The sequence below is a fragment of the Coenobita brevimanus genome, chromosome 65 (assembly GCF_032717465.1).
Source record: "Coenobita brevimanus isolate Jiangsu-jjx chromosome 65, ASM3271746v2, whole genome shotgun sequence".
In the NCBI taxonomy this organism is placed as follows: domain Eukaryota; kingdom Metazoa; phylum Arthropoda; class Malacostraca; order Decapoda; family Coenobitidae; genus Coenobita; species Coenobita brevimanus.
This window is the reverse complement of record NC_137018.1, coordinates 37,873,822-37,891,594: the sequence shown is the minus strand read 5'-3', so window position 1 is coordinate 37,891,594 and position 17,773 is coordinate 37,873,822. Positions and strand designations below refer to the sequence as shown.

Here is a 17,773-nt window from a genome sequence, read left to right as displayed (position 1 = left end):
CAGTCACTCAGCAACCCTGATCACGACGTGTCCAGTCTGTGTCACTCACTGCCTGAGCCTGCCTCTATCTCACACTGTCAGTTTCTCTGTGAGGCCTGAGCAGTCTACAGTCACATCTTCCAGTGTTGTCGTTGTCGTCGTCGAGAACACTCTAGCAGTCAGTTTTGTTGTATTGTGTTGTTAAATGTATTGTTGTTTTGTGCTGTGTTGTATTGCATTGTGGAATGTACTTTTGTATTATATTGCGTTGTAGAATGTATTGCTGTTTTTTGCTGCGTTGTATTGCATTATGATATGTATTGTTGTATTGCGTTGTTAAATGTATTGTTGTTTTGTGCTGTGTAAAATGTGATATAGGCCTAGAAATAGATACTGTATATTTTGCCGATGGTACGATAAAAGTACGGAATTACGGTACGGATTTTTTTCCGTACTGTACGGTACGGAAAAACAACTTGGGGTACGGTACGAAAATACTGTACGGTATTTTAACCAGGTACGGAGTACGGAAAAATATTTCGTACCGTACCGTACTACCAGCCTTGGGGAGCAGGGCAGTGAAATGGCGGGGGACATGGCGACATGGAGGCGATTTGTTTGTGGCCACCTCTTACGGGATTGAGACGTCTGGCAAGATAGATAGATAGGTAGAAATTAGCTTTTCTTTTACCGATACACAACTAAACTATTTACCTAAATTTCCCAGTTAACTGGACTGTAACATACTCCTAAGTATTTTAACATTATATGTGAACCCTGTTCAGGTGTACATTACGGTAATTCTCACATGGACTCTTAATTGTAACCTAAGTCTAGTTGACTTTTTTTTTTTTTTTTAACACCGAGTGAGAGCAGTCAAGTTTAAACCTGAGATTTTGAATATAATCATTAGTCAGTAAAAGTAATCAGCATAGATTGTTTTTAACTTCCGAGATGATCAACCCTTCAAAAACTAATACCAATATTGCATAAATGGGAGACGTCACCGCAGTTACGGACTTAAATTACTGTGATTTTATTCGACTTATAGTATTTTGTTCAACTGAAATATCCTAACGATGACAAAGTTTATATTTTACCAATTAATACTCCTGGACTTTGAGACTGCTTGCTGGTGGTGGTGGTGTTAACCACGTAAACACTCCTGCACGTTCATTCCCACTACTCTCACACTTCCAGAAAACTTACAGGCATTGTACTGCAACCTTTATCTTCAACTATTAGATGGGATTGGAGACTGCGGATTTTTATAGCAATTTATGAATCAGTGTAACCAAAAATAAAACTTAAGCAAATTATGTAGTCATCTGAATAAAGTGAGATGTGTGGCATTTCCCTCCCATTCTTACTATTCACATTCCTCTGTGTCCATGCCTTACTCTTGTTATTCTCCTCTTCCTGGCCCCCGCTCCATCCTAACCATATTCGTCTACTTCCCAAACACCCTCTCCTCTTCCTCTCCTTCCTTCCGAAACGCTTCCTCTCATCTTCATTCAAAAAGCATCCTCTTCCTCTCATCTCCCTCCTGCATAAACATCCTATTCCTCTTTCCCCCTGCTTCTTTCTTCCTAAACATTTTCTTCTCCTGTGCTCCTTCCTTCCTAGACATCCTCTCTTCCTCTTAATCTTCCTCATTCTTTAACATTCATCTTCTGTTCTACCTCCTTCCTAAATACCTCCTTCTCTTAATCATCCTTTCTCTGCCTTTCCTCTATTTTCCTTTTCTCCCCTCTAATTAAGCATTCTTTCTCCTCATACCCCCTCTCCTTTGCGTCCCGCACAGTCTTCACCAGCTGTGGCTAATGGCTAGGGGTGGTAGATGGCCAGGGTTCGATCAGCTATAACACAGCCTGGCCCATGCTGTCGTAAGTCAGTCCTTCAAAAACCCTGCTGACATATTCATAGGTCTATGAGTACAATGCGACGTGGTGGTCAAGGTTGTGTATTCTTTAGACCTTGGTGGTGGTAATACTCCTTCCCTTTCCACTCCCCATCTCCAGCTCTCCACTCCACTCCGCATCTCCAGCTCTCCAACCCCCCCCCCTTCTCTCTCTCTCATCTTCCCCTTAACTGCGCATCTAATTAAATGCCCATTAATCGAACTGAACATGTAGTTAAACGCCCATTAATGTAACCATAACTGCGCACCTAATTAAGCGTTCATTAATCCCGCCGTGTGATTAAACTTTCAATTTATCCTCCCATAACTGCGCATTTAATTAAAGTTTCAATTTACCTTCCTTGTGTACCTAATTATTCAGTCATGTTGTCATCACTTAACTGAGCATCTAAGTCCCGTTACCTTTCTAACAACTTTTCCTGTAACTGTGCATCCTATTCACTACTAACTCACAGCACACCCAGTTATTAAAATTACTCTTACTACTTATCCAGGCAGCCATCCAGTTAATCACTCCTTTACTCGATATCCAAATAACTTCGAATAACCTAAATGGCAAATCTAAGTAGCAGTTACCATCTCTAAACTTGCCATCCAAAGCATCGTCCTTGTCCAGTAATTTCGGGCATCAAACATTAAACCACTTGTCATGTTCATTAACTGCGAATCCTAACCAGTGCTTTTTATCTTGGCACAAAACTGTCAACTGGAATGCAGACGTGTAACAATACATTAAAACTGGAAAATAATGCTGATCACAAAGAGGTGCTACGGAAAGGATGTAGGGCAGTAATACTGTCTTTCTACCACTGAGCTATACTTGACACAGGCTGAAAGTGCACATCCAATAAGCCAGTTACTGAAATATTTCCACATCTTTAATTCCGTTCTGGATATTCAGACTCCTACACCTTCAGATTTAATCTCGAACAACAAATACCTTTTCTTTCATACTAAAAAAGAAAATGCCTCTATTGCGCATATTATTCCTACATTTTTATCTCGGTAAATGAATGTGTAATGTTTGCTCTACTAGAAGTACAGTTAAAATTAACTCAAGTTTCCGACGATTGCCGGTTTTCTAATTTAACTCTTTATTAATCCTCTTCTGTCTTTCTTTCCTTCATTCTTTCCTCTTCTTTCCGCCTGTGGGTGACTCTACACTGAGTGATAAGCCAAATGGTTTCCTGTACACCAGGAAACCATTTACTACGCTGAGTGGTAACCATGTAACCAAATTTTGGCACCTGGTGGTTTAGTGGGTAATTTCGGCGCTCCAATCGGATTGAGCCGGTGAAGGTTTATATCCACGGAGTGGTTGGGGTTTATTGCTCACGTAATGCCACTCAGGGATGAGTGAGGCTGGTCACTCATCTTAAATGTCAGGACCAACTTGCCTAGCCCCGGGCTCCTACGCTCCTCATGGGGCAACGTAGGATTGGATGATTGATGGATGGATGGATTAACCATCGTCTATTTCTCTTAAAGTATAGCTTTTCGTAAGTTTGAATTTTAATTCACAGCGAGTTTTATCGAATTAGTAAACTTTTGCTCAAATTAAAAGAAAACTAGACTGAACCAATTTGAAGGCAAAATCTTTACCACAAACTGCCATCGAGTTTCCATCCACTCCTGCAACACGTGAAAGGAAGGAAATGTTAGGAAGTGTTGCAGGAAGGAGTTTAGCAAGCCTACCTATATAGCGTCCTTAGCCAAACCTGAAATTCCAACACTCACCACACACGTCCTTCGATGTGGTGTTCCAGCTGACACGAGGCGAAGTGCTCCTCTTGGAAGTTTATTAACATTCCTGAAAGCATAAAATGAATTACTATATTAATAGATTCGTTCAGAAAACAGTATCCTTAACTACATAACACGTGCCCAAAGTTAGATCGTACATTTTAAAAAATCGTAAATTAAAAGCATGTTAAAATTTACTTAATCTGTTGAAAAACAGTTTTCAAAAGGTCCTTACCGGTAACTTATTTAAAGAGACTGGAACGGGGCTGTCCTAGACGTACTGTACTGTAGGAGAAAGAGAGAGAGAGAGAGAGAGAGAGAGAGAGAGAGAGAGAGAGAGAATAATGTTGTGTAGCCTACATGGTAAAAATCAAAACAGTTTTGGGTTTCTAACAGAAAAGGAAGACACTGTCCCACACACGTATCACTACCTTCACCCGGCGGTAACTGATTCGCAGTCTTAGTAACTCTCCCGCCCCCCCTCCGGCTTCTCGATGGTCTAAAGATTCACAGAGTTAGGTCCCGAAACATGAATAGAGACCTATCTGACTCCTTTCCTACGGGCACAAAGCACCTAACTATCCAATCGCGTAGGACTGTCACCATATTTCACAAAATATTCTTTGTACTCGTTAAATAAGATGCCAAGAAGAAACATTTCAGCACTCAAGAACAATTAATTATATCAATGAATACTCTGACTGCCGAGACAAAAAAAAAAAAAAAAAAAAGTTCGAACAATGACTCCCGTCCTGGAGTGACATCATCTTGATTTGTCTGGTTCGCCACATACGGCATGCATGCATTAGTATAGACTTTGATGTTTTATTTTTCTATCACTAAATGGAGGTAAATAAAATTATCAACATGATGATGGACAGCCTGAGATAGTTTTCTCCCTCTCAGAGTTGACACTGAAATTAATTTTTTGAGTGGATCGGACGCCGAATGGGAAGAAGGGACAAAATAGAGGTTAAACACAAAGTACTCGCCTTTCTTACAGTATCATTTATTAAAAAAAAAAAAAAAAAAAGATTGCAGTATTTATACTTATTACAAAGATATAATGCTTATATTTTATGAGATTCCACTTACTTTAATGATTCCAATGTTTATCTTTGCTAAGCATTCTTGGCTAAGATACAGAAATTTACGATCGTTCACCTCTCGTAATCAGGTTATGCTCTTGCAGGAAAAACAAAGACACTGGGAAATTCTGCATTCTCCTTAACGTCCCTGCAATTATTTACGACAGAGATGACAAGTTTATTTGTCTTGTAGGGGTCTCAGGCTATGTTACTCAGTCCAAAAAAAATTAAATGCTTCGGCAATTCCTTTATGGTACTGTACTTCTTCCCAATTTAATCCTGTTGAACATTTGCAACAGTTAGGTTACTCGTAATCCGACTCATTGAAAGCATCATGTTCGTTATAGAGTATTCTACTGTATTTGTGAAAAAATATGTACTTCTGCAATACATATACGAGTATTTGGCCACGACATCAAACCTTCTGGCCATTGTAAACATACGAGTATGCTCCATACTGGAACCCATCCATCAAAATAATAAGTAACTCCGAAAAAATACATATCTTGCATACAATCATTAATAATTCCAATGTGGTCTAAGAAACAAAATCTACAAAGCTTTTGAACGAATGCTGTACATTAGTCAGTGGAGAGAGATGTCGAACTAAATGACGTCAGCTGTCACAAGTCCACCAAAATCAACATTTCCCGCCAAGTGATGTGACCGTCTCTACCTGTCAACTCAAAGTGGTTCCTAGTAATATTTTTTTTATTTCTATGTACCTTATATACATTCATTGGTAAATTTTTAGAAGTAACCAACGTTTTTTTTAATGAAAATTTGTTTGTGTTCCAATCCAAAATAGTGTTTTAATTCTGACCTTCATTTTGGGGGGAAAATGCCCCCTTTGGAAATTTGAGTAAGAATTCCGAAAGTGGGTTTATCCGCCCAAATCAAGATCAAGATTAATTTAAAACACTATTTTGCATTATACTAACCTAACCTAACCCAACCTAACTTAACCTAACCTAACCCAACTAACCTAACTTAACCTAACCTAACCTAACCTAACCCAACCTAACCTAACCTAACCCAACCTAACCTAACCTAACCCAACCTAACCAAACCCAGCACAACCTAACCTAACCTAACCTGACCTGACCTACCTTTAAAGGTGTAGAATTGTTCCTTTATAATCGGAAACGGTGAATTTGCACTGGATCTTCCCCTTTCCGACTTTTCCTCCACCGGCCGCAGTACCACTGATGTCTACCTTCCCGATCTTTGCAGGGCAAATTACACTCTTTACACTGTACTTCACTTGGCAATTTTTTCTTAGTAGTTCAATAGATGCTACGTTATTACAGTGGTAGTCCTTGATAACCTGCCAGTAATCCTTGCTACAGATACAAGCTTGGAAATCAACAACACATTCTTCACTACCGGAGGCCATGACTATGACAGACTTTCAAATCTTGGGCGTCCCTGCGTCACCCACAAATACTTTAAGGTGATTGGCTGGTTTTACTTACGACTGCTGTGACTGGCTGGTTTCAAAAGTCCCTGTTGCTCGGGAACGCCTGATTGGCTGTTTTTAAAACTCACATACATACGAAAGTACCAGCCGAGCACACTCGAGTCCAGCCGACATACACCGAGTACACACGCCTGCGCCAGCCAATATGGCGCAACATTCATCTGCTACTAGGCGTTAGCCTAACCTGTCACTACATGAATACCCTTACAAAATTCGCTCCCCCAACTCAAACTAGGCTTAAAAGGTAAGTCTTGGTTAGAATAGTTCAGGGACGTAATATAATGAAAATCGGTAACGTTGGTTACTTCTAAAGTAATACCCATTCATTTATGTTAAGGAAATTTATCAAATCTTGCTAAACAATTTAATACGTCGGTTGCTGGTACAATATATCGTAACGCTAGTGCCGAATTTTCTTAAGGCTCGAATCGTGGGAAAAGAAGGGAACAAAGTCGAACACAGCTGAACAAAAGTATAGAAAAGTATCTCACTGTTCGATCCGAGGTCCAAAGACATCACAAGTCGAAGTCGAACAGAAGTAAACAAAATATTGTGACGTCATCACTAGCTGCAGCCAATCAGCAACGCCGATACAAAAGGGAAAATGTCAGTTATGCAGTTGAATTATATTACATATTTCACTTCAGATATCTGTGATAACAGCTTCAAATGCAGCAGAATAAGATAAATGGCAAATGGATAGTTAATTTTATTGTTATATTTTTTATCCACTAAACCATTTTCGGTTCGGTCCGGTTTGCAATTCATACTTTTCTCAATATGTACAAAAATTGCATCAAAAATTGCTAAATATTAATTGTTAACTTGGTATGTCTCATTTGATGTTCCATAAGAGTGCAGAGATATTTCGAAATTATCCCTGAAGGATGACACCAGTCGGTACTGAGCGCCCGAAAATGCGATATAAGTTACCAGTCAACTTTACCCAAGATTGAGAGACCAAAACGAGTTTTGGCGCCAGAGTTGAGCTTCACAGCCACACATAGAGCCATTTCATTTCGTATGTGAGATTCTTTTTGTAGGACGAACAAAAATCCTAGATTGCAGAAATTTTCCATGACTCTTGTTCTTCCTGAAAGAGAGCTAGGAGGGGCAGTTAATCCTAATTTGTGAATCTGACTCCTGAGAAGGTGCAATGTAATATTAATAATAATAATAATCTTTGTTTTTCACATGTTTGCTACCGATGATTCTTGTATAAACGAATAGAGCATACGTAACTCACGTAGAACTGATGTCACACTTTTAAGCGCCTCCACACGTGTGCTCTTCTACACTTTCTGTACATACTGTATGTAAATGAATTCCATCATCGTGAATAAGTTATCCTAATTAGGGTCGACAGCTAACGTATATGGAATAGTTCCTGACTACTCACGGTCTCTTTCATATACTGATGCCCCCTATATTATTTTCTGCCTCGACTGACAGTCAGCAGGTGATGAGTGCAGGTATGTAATGTTGAAAGGCATTACATATCTGCAGTCGATGGTGTTCTGGTTGAGGTATTTTTACCATTACTGTAGGTTTAGCTATTTGTCTTTTTAGGATTTAGTATAGGTTAGCGATTTGTCTGTTAGGTTATTAGTTTTAGGATCTTTAAGGTAATTAGGCATCTTTTTTTTCCCTAATAAATAATGTAAGGTCTAAAAAATATAAAATTAAAAACAAAAAAAATGCAAAAATGCAAAAAAATAAAAATTATATATATACAAAAAAAATGATTATATATATTTATATATATACAAAAAAAATGATTATATATATTTATATATATATATATATATATATATATATATATATATATATATATGGCAATACCACGTTGAGTACACAGCTTCCCGTCCGATCAGCGAAGTTAAGCAACGTTGGGTCTGGTTAGTACTTGGATGGGTGACCGCCTGGGAACACCAAATGCTGTTGGCATCCCTACGTGTCAAGTGGGGTTGGTGCAGGATTAGTGCCCCTCCCTGTAAAACAATTAACTCTAAGCCCTTGGCCACCCCGTTTGGGATACATGGCGTCTGGCAATGAATGATATTTATATATATATATTTACGTGTGTTTGTGTGTATGAAAGTGTGTATATAATTATATATGCATGGATGTGTCTGTCTGTCTGTCTGTCTATATATATATATATATATATATATATATATATATATATATATATATATATATATATATATATATATACTGTATAGAGAGAGAGAGAGAGAGAGAGAGAGAGAGAGAGAGAGAGGGTATAACACGAGTTTCTGCAAATATTTGTAGAGGTGAAAGAATACGTCATTCTGAGTAGAAAATCTTCTAATACACATGTTTTTTAAAGATTACTATAGGCGTGAGGTGGATTTTTAACATTACGCAACGCAACTGTCACAGAGACGAGTCGGTTAGGGGAGTGGCAGGAAGGGAGGCGGGGAGCGATCAGATGACTGTCAGTCAGTACACACTTTCCCGCCAAGATAAGTACGCGTGCTGAGATTACGAGTCAAACCCTTGATTTATTTTGTACCAATCTGAGAGCCAGAAATAGCAGATAATGCCTTACACTTTCAGTAATGTGGAGTATGCAGATATGATATTTATTTACGGGTTCTGCAATGGAAGTGCAAGTGCTGCTGTACAGGAATACAGAAGAAGATACCCAAACAGAAAATCTCCCAGTGTTCGAACATTCTACACAGTTTTTCAACACCTTCGTGACAAGGGTTTTTCCTCGGAATAGGTGCAACAGCTGAACGAATAGAGGAACGTGGAAGGGTAAGGCAGATTCTTGACACAGTGCAACGCAGCCCAGGCATTAGCACAAGAATTTCCCTCCGACTTGGAGTTTCTCACATGAAAGCCTGGAGGGAGTTGAGAAGTGAGGGTTTTCATCCATATCATCTGCACAAGGTTCAACATCTTCAGGATGGAGATTCTGTGAGGCGACTAGATTTTTGTAAATGGTTACAGGATAATTCTCAGCTATGGAAATACATTTTATTCACAGATGAAGCCACATTTACCCGTGTTGGACTGCACAATGCCCATAATGAACATTGGTGGTCAAAGGAGAATCCACAGAAAATGGTAGAATGTAATTTCCGACACAGATTTTCCATTGTCTAGTGTGGCATTATTGGTGATCAAATGATTGGCGCACACATCTTTAAAGATCGCCTTAACGGGGATGCTTATGCTAAATTATTGATAGATTACCTCTCCTTACTCCTAGAAGATGTTCTTTTGGCCACACGACGCCGACTAGTTTTTCAGCATGACGGGGCTCCACCACACTTCAGTAACCAAGTAAGGCAGCATCTTGACCTGACGTTTCCTGAAAAGTGGATAGGTCGAGGAGGACCACACCAATGGCCTGCCAGATCATCGGACCTAACACCACTGAATTATTATCTCTGGGGACACATGAAATCATTAGAATTCAAAACGAAAATTAACAACAAGAACTTCTGCAGAGAATAATGGAAGCTTCAGAGCACATCAAGAACAAGCCAGAAATTTTGAGGAAAAGTACATATTCCATGTTGAAACGAGCGCGACTGTGTATTGAAGCTAATGGTGGCCGCTTCGAGCATCTGATGTGATCGTCACAATACTTCTGGAAGTTTGTAATGGTGAGAAGTGACTGACTGTAGACTTGGCAAGAGTACTGGCATTCAGCTGATCGCAAATAAACGCTGTCACCTTAATTTTACAGTATTTTTCTTGCTAATTACAATCATACTGTCCTCACGTAATCCTTATCGGTGAATTACATAATTCCTATTAATAGCATGATTTCCCGTTTGAAGATATTCTCATGTTCCACAACTTGCTTAAAAAATCACAATTAAAAAATCATAATTTCACCAAGTTGGCATCCGTGCGCCCACATAGCCTCCCTCCTCCCCTCTGCTGCTCCCTGCCACTCACCTAAAACCGACTCGTCTCGGTGTGACAGTTGCGTTGCGTAATTTTAAAAATCCACCTCACGCCTATAGTATTCCTTAAAAAGCATATGTGTATAGAATATTTTCTACTCAGAGTATCGTATTCTTTCACCTCTACAAATATTTGCAGAAACTCGTGTTACACCCTGTATACAGGGTGTCCCCAAAAAAGTACTCACGCTTTGAGTGACAATAAATGCAGCGAGAAAATTACATGTAATTAAAGAAAGTTAAAGAAAGTTAAATGGCTAGTCTACACACTCGTGCGTGTTCGCAAATGTTCAAACTGATGACCACCATTTTCCACACACAGCTGATAACGCGGACCAATGGATTCTAGAACATTACGAATCATTGCATTTGGAATTGCGAGACACTGTCTTTCAATTTCCCCTTTCAACTCATCGACTGTCGCTGGTTTTGTAGCGTAAATCTTATCTTTGAGATATCCCCATAAATAAAAGTCCATTGGCGTGAGGTCTGGGGAACGTGCAGGGAATTCAACGGCACCTCTGCGCCCAATCCATGAGTTCGGATGATTTGCATCGAGATAGGCCATTACATCACGATGGTAGTGGGGAGGTGCTCCATCTTGCTGGAAGTAAATCTCTTCGTCACCAAACATCTCTTCAATGCGTGGACCGACGGATTCCTGCAGTAAGTTTAGGTAAACGGCACCAGTGACAGTTTGGTAAAAAAAAAAAAAAGAATGGTCCTACGATGCCTAATGTTGATATCCCACACCACACTGTAACCCCTGGTAAGTTCAAATGTTGTTCCATAGTAACATGCAGATTTTGAGGAGCCCAGTAGGTGCAATTGTGTCGATTAACTGAGCCATTTAATTTAAAGGCGACCTCATCGCTCCAGACAATTCTGTCTGAAAACGCTGCATCTTCCGCGGTTTTGTCCAGGTACCATACACAAAAATCTACTCTCCGGTCAGGATCATCTTCATTGAGAGCGTGAATTAATGTCGGAATGTAACTCTTCCAATGGACTCGCTTCAACATGCGATGGACCCTCGATTTTGGGATTCCTATCTCACGAGCCGATTGTCGTATGGATTTCTGTGGGGATCGGTGGAGGGTTTCCAGCAGTCGTTCGTCTCTTGCGGGGCTTGTGGATGTCCGTGGTCTTCCAGAACGTTGCTTATGGACGTCGTGTACAATTCCATCTGCATCAAACTTATCTCTGATGGGAGCAATGGTGCATCGCGTTGGTGGATCTCAGTGAAACCTTCTTCTAAATTGTCTTTGCACTTCCGTGACGTTTTCGTACTTCCAGTAGCACTTTATGACAAATTTTCTTTCTTTAAAAGTTAGTCGTACGTCTGCCATTATTTCACGTTAGTTGCACCTCAAACAAAAGAAAAAAAATTGTAAGAGTCATGGGTAGTCAAAGAGTGAGTACATTTTGGGGGACACCATATATATATATATATATATATATATATATATATATATATATATATATATATATATATATATATATATATATCTTAGCCTTAATGACCAGGGGCCTCGGCCCCAATGGTCGATGGAAAAAAAAAAAAAAAAAAAAAGTGTGCTCAAACAAGTGCTGGCAACATGTAAGCAATGCAATAACGAACACGCTGCAAATGTGCTGGGAACAGCAGCGTCCAGATCATGTTGACAGCATCGTGATAAAGTCTCAACTGCCTCGTATGATCGCACTTATTCCATCACCTCTGTTGCCAGTGTTCGAAGCTGCACTGAAACATGTTTGCATACATCTGTTCAAATGCTGCTGCAAACATGTTCCCGAACATTTTGCCAGCTGTGTTGCCAACATATGTTCGAGTACACGTGTGGACGCGAACTTATATTTCATCCGGGCTAATGTGAGGCGGTTTTACTCAGTTTAAGGAAATTTAGACTCACTGCTCTATTTCCGTCACTCCTCTATTTCCCTAATTTCTGTTTCCCTCATTGTCTCTTCTATTTCCCTCTCTGCTCTCTTTCTCTCACTCACTGCTCTGTTTCCCTAACTGCTCTTTCTCTTCCCTCATGAACTCCTCTATTTCCCCTCACTGCTCTATTTCCCTCTGCTTTATTTCCCTCAGTCCCTCCTCGATTTCCTTCACTTTTCTGTTTCCCCTCACTCATATTCTCCTCACTGCTTCCCCCTCCCCCACTCCTCACCTGTGCCGGTCTCCATTCTCACACAGGCAAATCAGGGACCTGGTGCTAATTCTGTGTGACATTCGAGGTAATGACTTCCACATGTAATGCAGGTGTGTGTGTGTGTGTGTGTGTGTGTGTGTGTGTGTGTGTGTGTGTGTGTGTGTGTGTGTGTGTGTGTGTGTGTTCTTACCTAATTGTTCTTACTTAATTGTACCTTTACAGGAATGAGTCAAGCTTGTACTGCCCCGTGTCAAAACCATTTCTATCGTACATATCCTTAAATTTATGAATTGTTTTGGCACACACTATTCCATTCGGTAGTGCATTCCATTGATCAATTGTCCTATTTGAGAAACTAAGTTTCCTTACATCTTTATCGCCTCTCTTTTTATGCAGTTTTTTGCAGTGTCCTCTTGCTGATGCATCCCCATGGGTTATGTAATCATTTATGTCTATTTTCTCCTTCCCGGATATGTATTTATATAGCATAATCATGTCTTCTCCTTTCCTTCTCTCCTGTAGTGTAGGAAGATTCAGTGTTTCTAGTCTTTCTTCGTAGCTTAGATCCCTTAAGCTTGGTGCCCATCTTGTAGCTGCCCTCTGAACTTTTTCAATCTTATCTATGTGTTTTTTGAAATGAGGACTCCAGACTACTGACGCATACTCCAGGGTTGGTCTGATGAATGATGTTATTATCTTCCTTAGCATGTCTTCATTTATGTATGTGAATGCTACTCTCATATTTGCAACCAGTGTACAGTATACATGTTCCGTATCTTCTCACTGATGTGGTCAGCTGGAGATAGTCTGTTACTGATAATCACACCTAGGTCCTTCTCTCTTTCTGACGTGTGTAGGGTTTTACTACCTAACTTATAATCCAAATCAGGCCTTTTTCCACTTTTACCAAACTTGTTTACATGACACTTGTTCACATTGAATTCCATTTGCCATATATTGCTCCATTCGTGAAGTTAATTTAATTCTTCTTGTAGCTCTTTACAAGAGTCTGCGTTAGTAATTCTCCTTCGTATTCTTTGCATCATCAGCAGACATATTTAGGTAGCTTTCATTTCCAATGTTGCTATAGGTATCATTTACTGTATATACACTAAAAACTTGACTGGTGCCAGCACTGAGCCCTGTGGAACTCCGCTAGTCACTTCCCTCCATGATGAGCAATTTCCCCTTACTTATTTCCCATTTTTTGAGAAAATCTTGCATGCAACAATACAGTTGGCCTCGGTTTCCTCCTTGATGGTACAGTTTCCATAAGTCTTTGGTGTGGTACTGTCAAATGCTTTCTTGAAATCTAAACATACTGTCCACCCATCCTTCTCCTTCCTGTAATGTTTGTTACTCCATCATAGTAGCTCAACAGATTAGTAACACACGATTTTCCTTTTCTGAAACCAAACTGTCTTTCTGTTATCATATTGTGTTCTTCTAGATGATTTACCCAAGCTTTTCTTATAAGCTTTTCTAATACCGTGCTTACAACACTGGTCAGTGATACTGGTCAGTAGTTGAGTGGATTTTGTCTATTCCCTTTCTTGAATAAGGGGACAATATTTGCTTTCTTCCAAATATCAGGTAGTTTACCTTGACTCAAGGATTTCTTGAAAATTAAAAATAATGGTTTACTTAACTCCTTTGCACATTCTCGTAGCACCGAACATGAAATTTCATCAGGACCATTTGCTTTTCCTCTGTCTAATTTACTTAACTCCTCCTGTATTACTTTTTCTGATATTTGTTTATATGGTAGTATGTGTGGGCATGCATGTTCCACATAGTCCCTCTCAAAATTTTTTTCTTCTGTAAAAACTGATTGGGAATTCTTATTTAGTACTTCACAAATATCTTTCTCTTGTGTATAGGTGATTCCCTCGTCCGTAATGAATTGTATTATATCTTTTACTTTGGTTTTGCTTCTGATGTAGCTGTAAAATAGCTTCGGTTGATCACTACTTTTATTTATGATATCCTCCTCAAACTGTTTTTGGGCTTCCCTCCTTATTCTTGTATAATCGTTTCTTGCCTGTTTGTAATTATTATATGCCCTTTCACTATTGTGTCTTCTGTACCTATTCCACAACAAATCTCTTCTTTCTTTTGATTTTTTACATTCTGTATTGAACCATTTCTGTATTTTCTTATCTGCTTCTTTGTGCTGTGGGATGTACTTCTGGACTTCTATTTCATAAAATTCACAGAATTTTTTATATACACCATTTAAATCTTGTCCTCTAAGCTCATTTTCCCAATCAACTTCTAAGAAATACTTCTTTAGGTCATGATAATTTCCCTTTTTATAGTTTAGGGTCTTTTTGTAACTTCCATTGCTGTTAACTATGTAATATGCTATCCCGAAGTTGCAATTTAGTACTGCATGGTCGCTTTTGCCGAGTGGAGGGTGATATATTAAACTGTCAATATCATCAATATCATTTTCTTGCCTAGTAAATATGAGATCTAGCACTGAAGGTACATCGAGTCCTCTTTTTCTGGTGGTTTCCCTCACATGTTGCGTTAGGAAAAACTCTTGCACGAGATGCAGGAGCTTTTGGTCCCAACAGCTTTCTTGGCTAATTATATCTAGAGTATTCCAATTTATATTTGTAATAAAATCTCCAGTTAGTATAATTCTTTCCGATTTCTCTTCCATTTTATGTAGTAATGCTCTTAAATTCTGAATTGTACTCTCTGCCAGGTCCTCATATTCGTCTCTTTCCCATGTGTTTTATCTGGGTGGCATGTACAAATTGGCTATAATTACTTTCCCTTCAGATGTATTGATCTTTACTGCAATCAGTTCTACTAGTGAGGGTATATCTAGTTTTATTTCATTGACTTTTAGATATTTCTTAGTTAATATTATAATTCCTCCTCCCTTTTTTAAGTTTCTATTTCTTCTCCATATATTATATTCCTCTAAGTTTAATATGTCATTTGATATCCTTGGTGTTAATTTTGTTTCAGTTAGGCATATGTGGTTCATTTTCTCTGACATAATTATTCATCTCTAATAATTTAGATACAATTCCATCCACATTTGAGTACATCAACTTTATCATCTTGTTTATATACTTCTCATGACTTGGTTCTACTACCTTCCTCCTTTTTATTCCCTCCTGTTTATGTACCACTTTCGTACCTGCAATCCTATTACTTTGTAAAAAAAAAAAAAAAATGTGTTCTCCTCTTCTGATCTTCCCTCACTTTTTGTTTTTGCTTCCTCCCTCTTCTCTTTCACTAATTCCAGTTCCTCTTGTGTTAGGCATCTTTTTATCCATACATTTTTGAACTCCTCTTTTTCCATAAGATTCTTTGCATTTTTTAGTATCTCCTCCACGGTGTTTACACTCTGGAAAGTTACCTTTAGAGGTCTTGACTTGCTTTTCTCGTATTTCCCTAACCTTTTGTGTTCCTCTATGTCTTTACTACAGATTTCCTCTGATACTTCTTTCAATAACCTCATTACATTTGCCATCTCCTTTTTGTCTCTTGAGATCTTGTTTTTTACTTCTTCCTCTTCTATACCAGTGATTACTATAGATTTGTTGATATCTACTGAATCTCTGCCTAACTTTGGATTGTTTTGGATTATTCTTTTCACTTCCTTTTTAATGCTTTTTTCTTCCACCCTTGTTTCTAAGTCTTTCTTTACTTTCACCATTTCAGCATACGTGGTTTCCGTATCATTTTTGTAGCTTTGCACAGCTTCATTCACCTGTGTTATCTTCTCCTCAATATCACTGCTCAGGTCTATCAGACTGCTTACTTGCCTAATTGTCTCTGTATCATTTTTGAACTCTTCCATAATACTCCCGAGGTTGACTGCTGTACTTGCCATTTCACTCATTTTCCTCCTAGGTGTACTCACTTCCACTGTTAGTTCACATATGGTTGTGTCTTTCTTGTTGACTTCCCTTCCTAGTTTTTCTATTTCTTCCTTTTGCAAGTGCATCTGCTTCTTTATTTCATCAATTTCATTCTGGAAAGCCATCTCCAGTCTGTGTACACGCTCTATCAATTTATTGTGAGTCTCCATTTCAACCAGTTCTTGGTAGAAATCATCATCTTGCTTTCTACCTTTATCCCTTTTCTTTTCCAAATTTGCTTTACTAAAGTATGTGTCCATTTTGCAATACTAAAAGCACAGAGTACTTACATTCCCTGGGGCAGTTGTAGTCTAAACAAACAATCAGCTGATTGAGCGCATTCTTTCGTTACTCGGTTCTCTTTTCTGTTTGAACAAGTCTTGTTTAAACTTCTTCTTTTTTTTTTTTTTCAATAATAAAAAACCATTTAGTCTAACCTGGTACAGAGCTTGACTCATATAAAGATACTAATTTAGGTAATGCCACTGGCCGTGCTGGCTCGATATGGAGCACTGTCGACCCACGTCTGCTCTCCTTGGTGGCTCCTGTGTGTGTGTGTGTGTTCCAACAAGAGCTCCAGTTCTTATTTTATTACACTGTGCCATAGTAATAGCAGTAAAAGTAGTAATAGCAGTAGTAGTAGTGGCAGTAGAAGTAGTAGTACCAGTAGCAGTAGCAGTAATAGTAATAGTAGTGGCAGTAGTATAGCAACCTCGATCTGTATGGCTGAGCACACCCATAAACCACAGGTAAGCAACCGTCCCAACAGGGTTGTCCCTTGCAGTGAACCGATATTCCTATTTGGTGGACATAGTCTTACCACAGTGAGGGTCGGGGAAGAGTATGGAAGTTTGGTTCCTGGATGGACGCCGCATTTGCGTCTCCACCAGATAACCCGGGCACCATAGCAGGTTCCACTTCACCCCCTTATTTGGTTACATGTTTGCCACACCTAGCGTTGTAAGTGACTTCCTGGGTCACAAGAATGCATTATGCTTGTCACTCAATGCAGAGTTAACTAAGGAAGAAATAGCATCAGTACATCAAGTGAGTAGATGATGGTCACCACCACCCACCACACTGTGCTGTGCCACACTAAAACTGTGTATGTGTCTCCGGTGTCCTCAGCTTGTAGAAGCGACGCGTCGTGGTGTGCTGGGGGTCGTGGCGGGGGACAGGGTGATCGTTCCCCCTACACTGGCAGAAGCGGTCAAGGCCAGGGCTAACAGGATGGTGAGTGGGAAGAGAAGGCTAACTGAAGGATGAGTGGGGGGGGAGAAGGCTAAGAGAATGGTGAATGGGCACGGGAAAGAAGGCTAACAGGATGGTGAGTGGCGGGGGGAGGGGAAGACGGCTAATATGTTAGCGAGTGGGGGAAGAGGAAGAAGGCTAACAGGATGGTGAGTGGGAGGGAAGACGGCTAATATGATGGTGAATGGGAGGGGGGGGGGAGAAAAATAACAGGATGGTGAGTGGGGGAGAGGAGGACAGCCAACGGCATGGTGAGTGGGGAAGAAGGGGACGGCTAACAGGATGGGGGAGAAAGCTACCTGGATGGTGAGTGCTATTTTT

At 39.6% G+C, this 17,773-nt stretch overlaps 1 protein-coding gene and 1 pseudogene across 1 annotated transcript in view; both read left to right on the top strand.

The window, feature by feature from the left end:
- The window catches only part of LOC145404974 (perilipin-5-like), an 82,187-nt gene that overhangs the window by 35,576 nt on the left and 28,838 nt on the right, over positions 1–17,773 (top strand). Inside the window, exon 4 of the mRNA XM_080276477.1 lies at positions 17,330–17,434. Coding sequence (XP_080132603.1) covers positions 17,330–17,434 — 105 coding nt within the window. The remainder of the gene's footprint in view (positions 1–17,329; positions 17,435–17,773) is intronic.
- On the top strand, positions 8,040–8,158 carry LOC145405131 (5S ribosomal RNA; annotated as a pseudogene).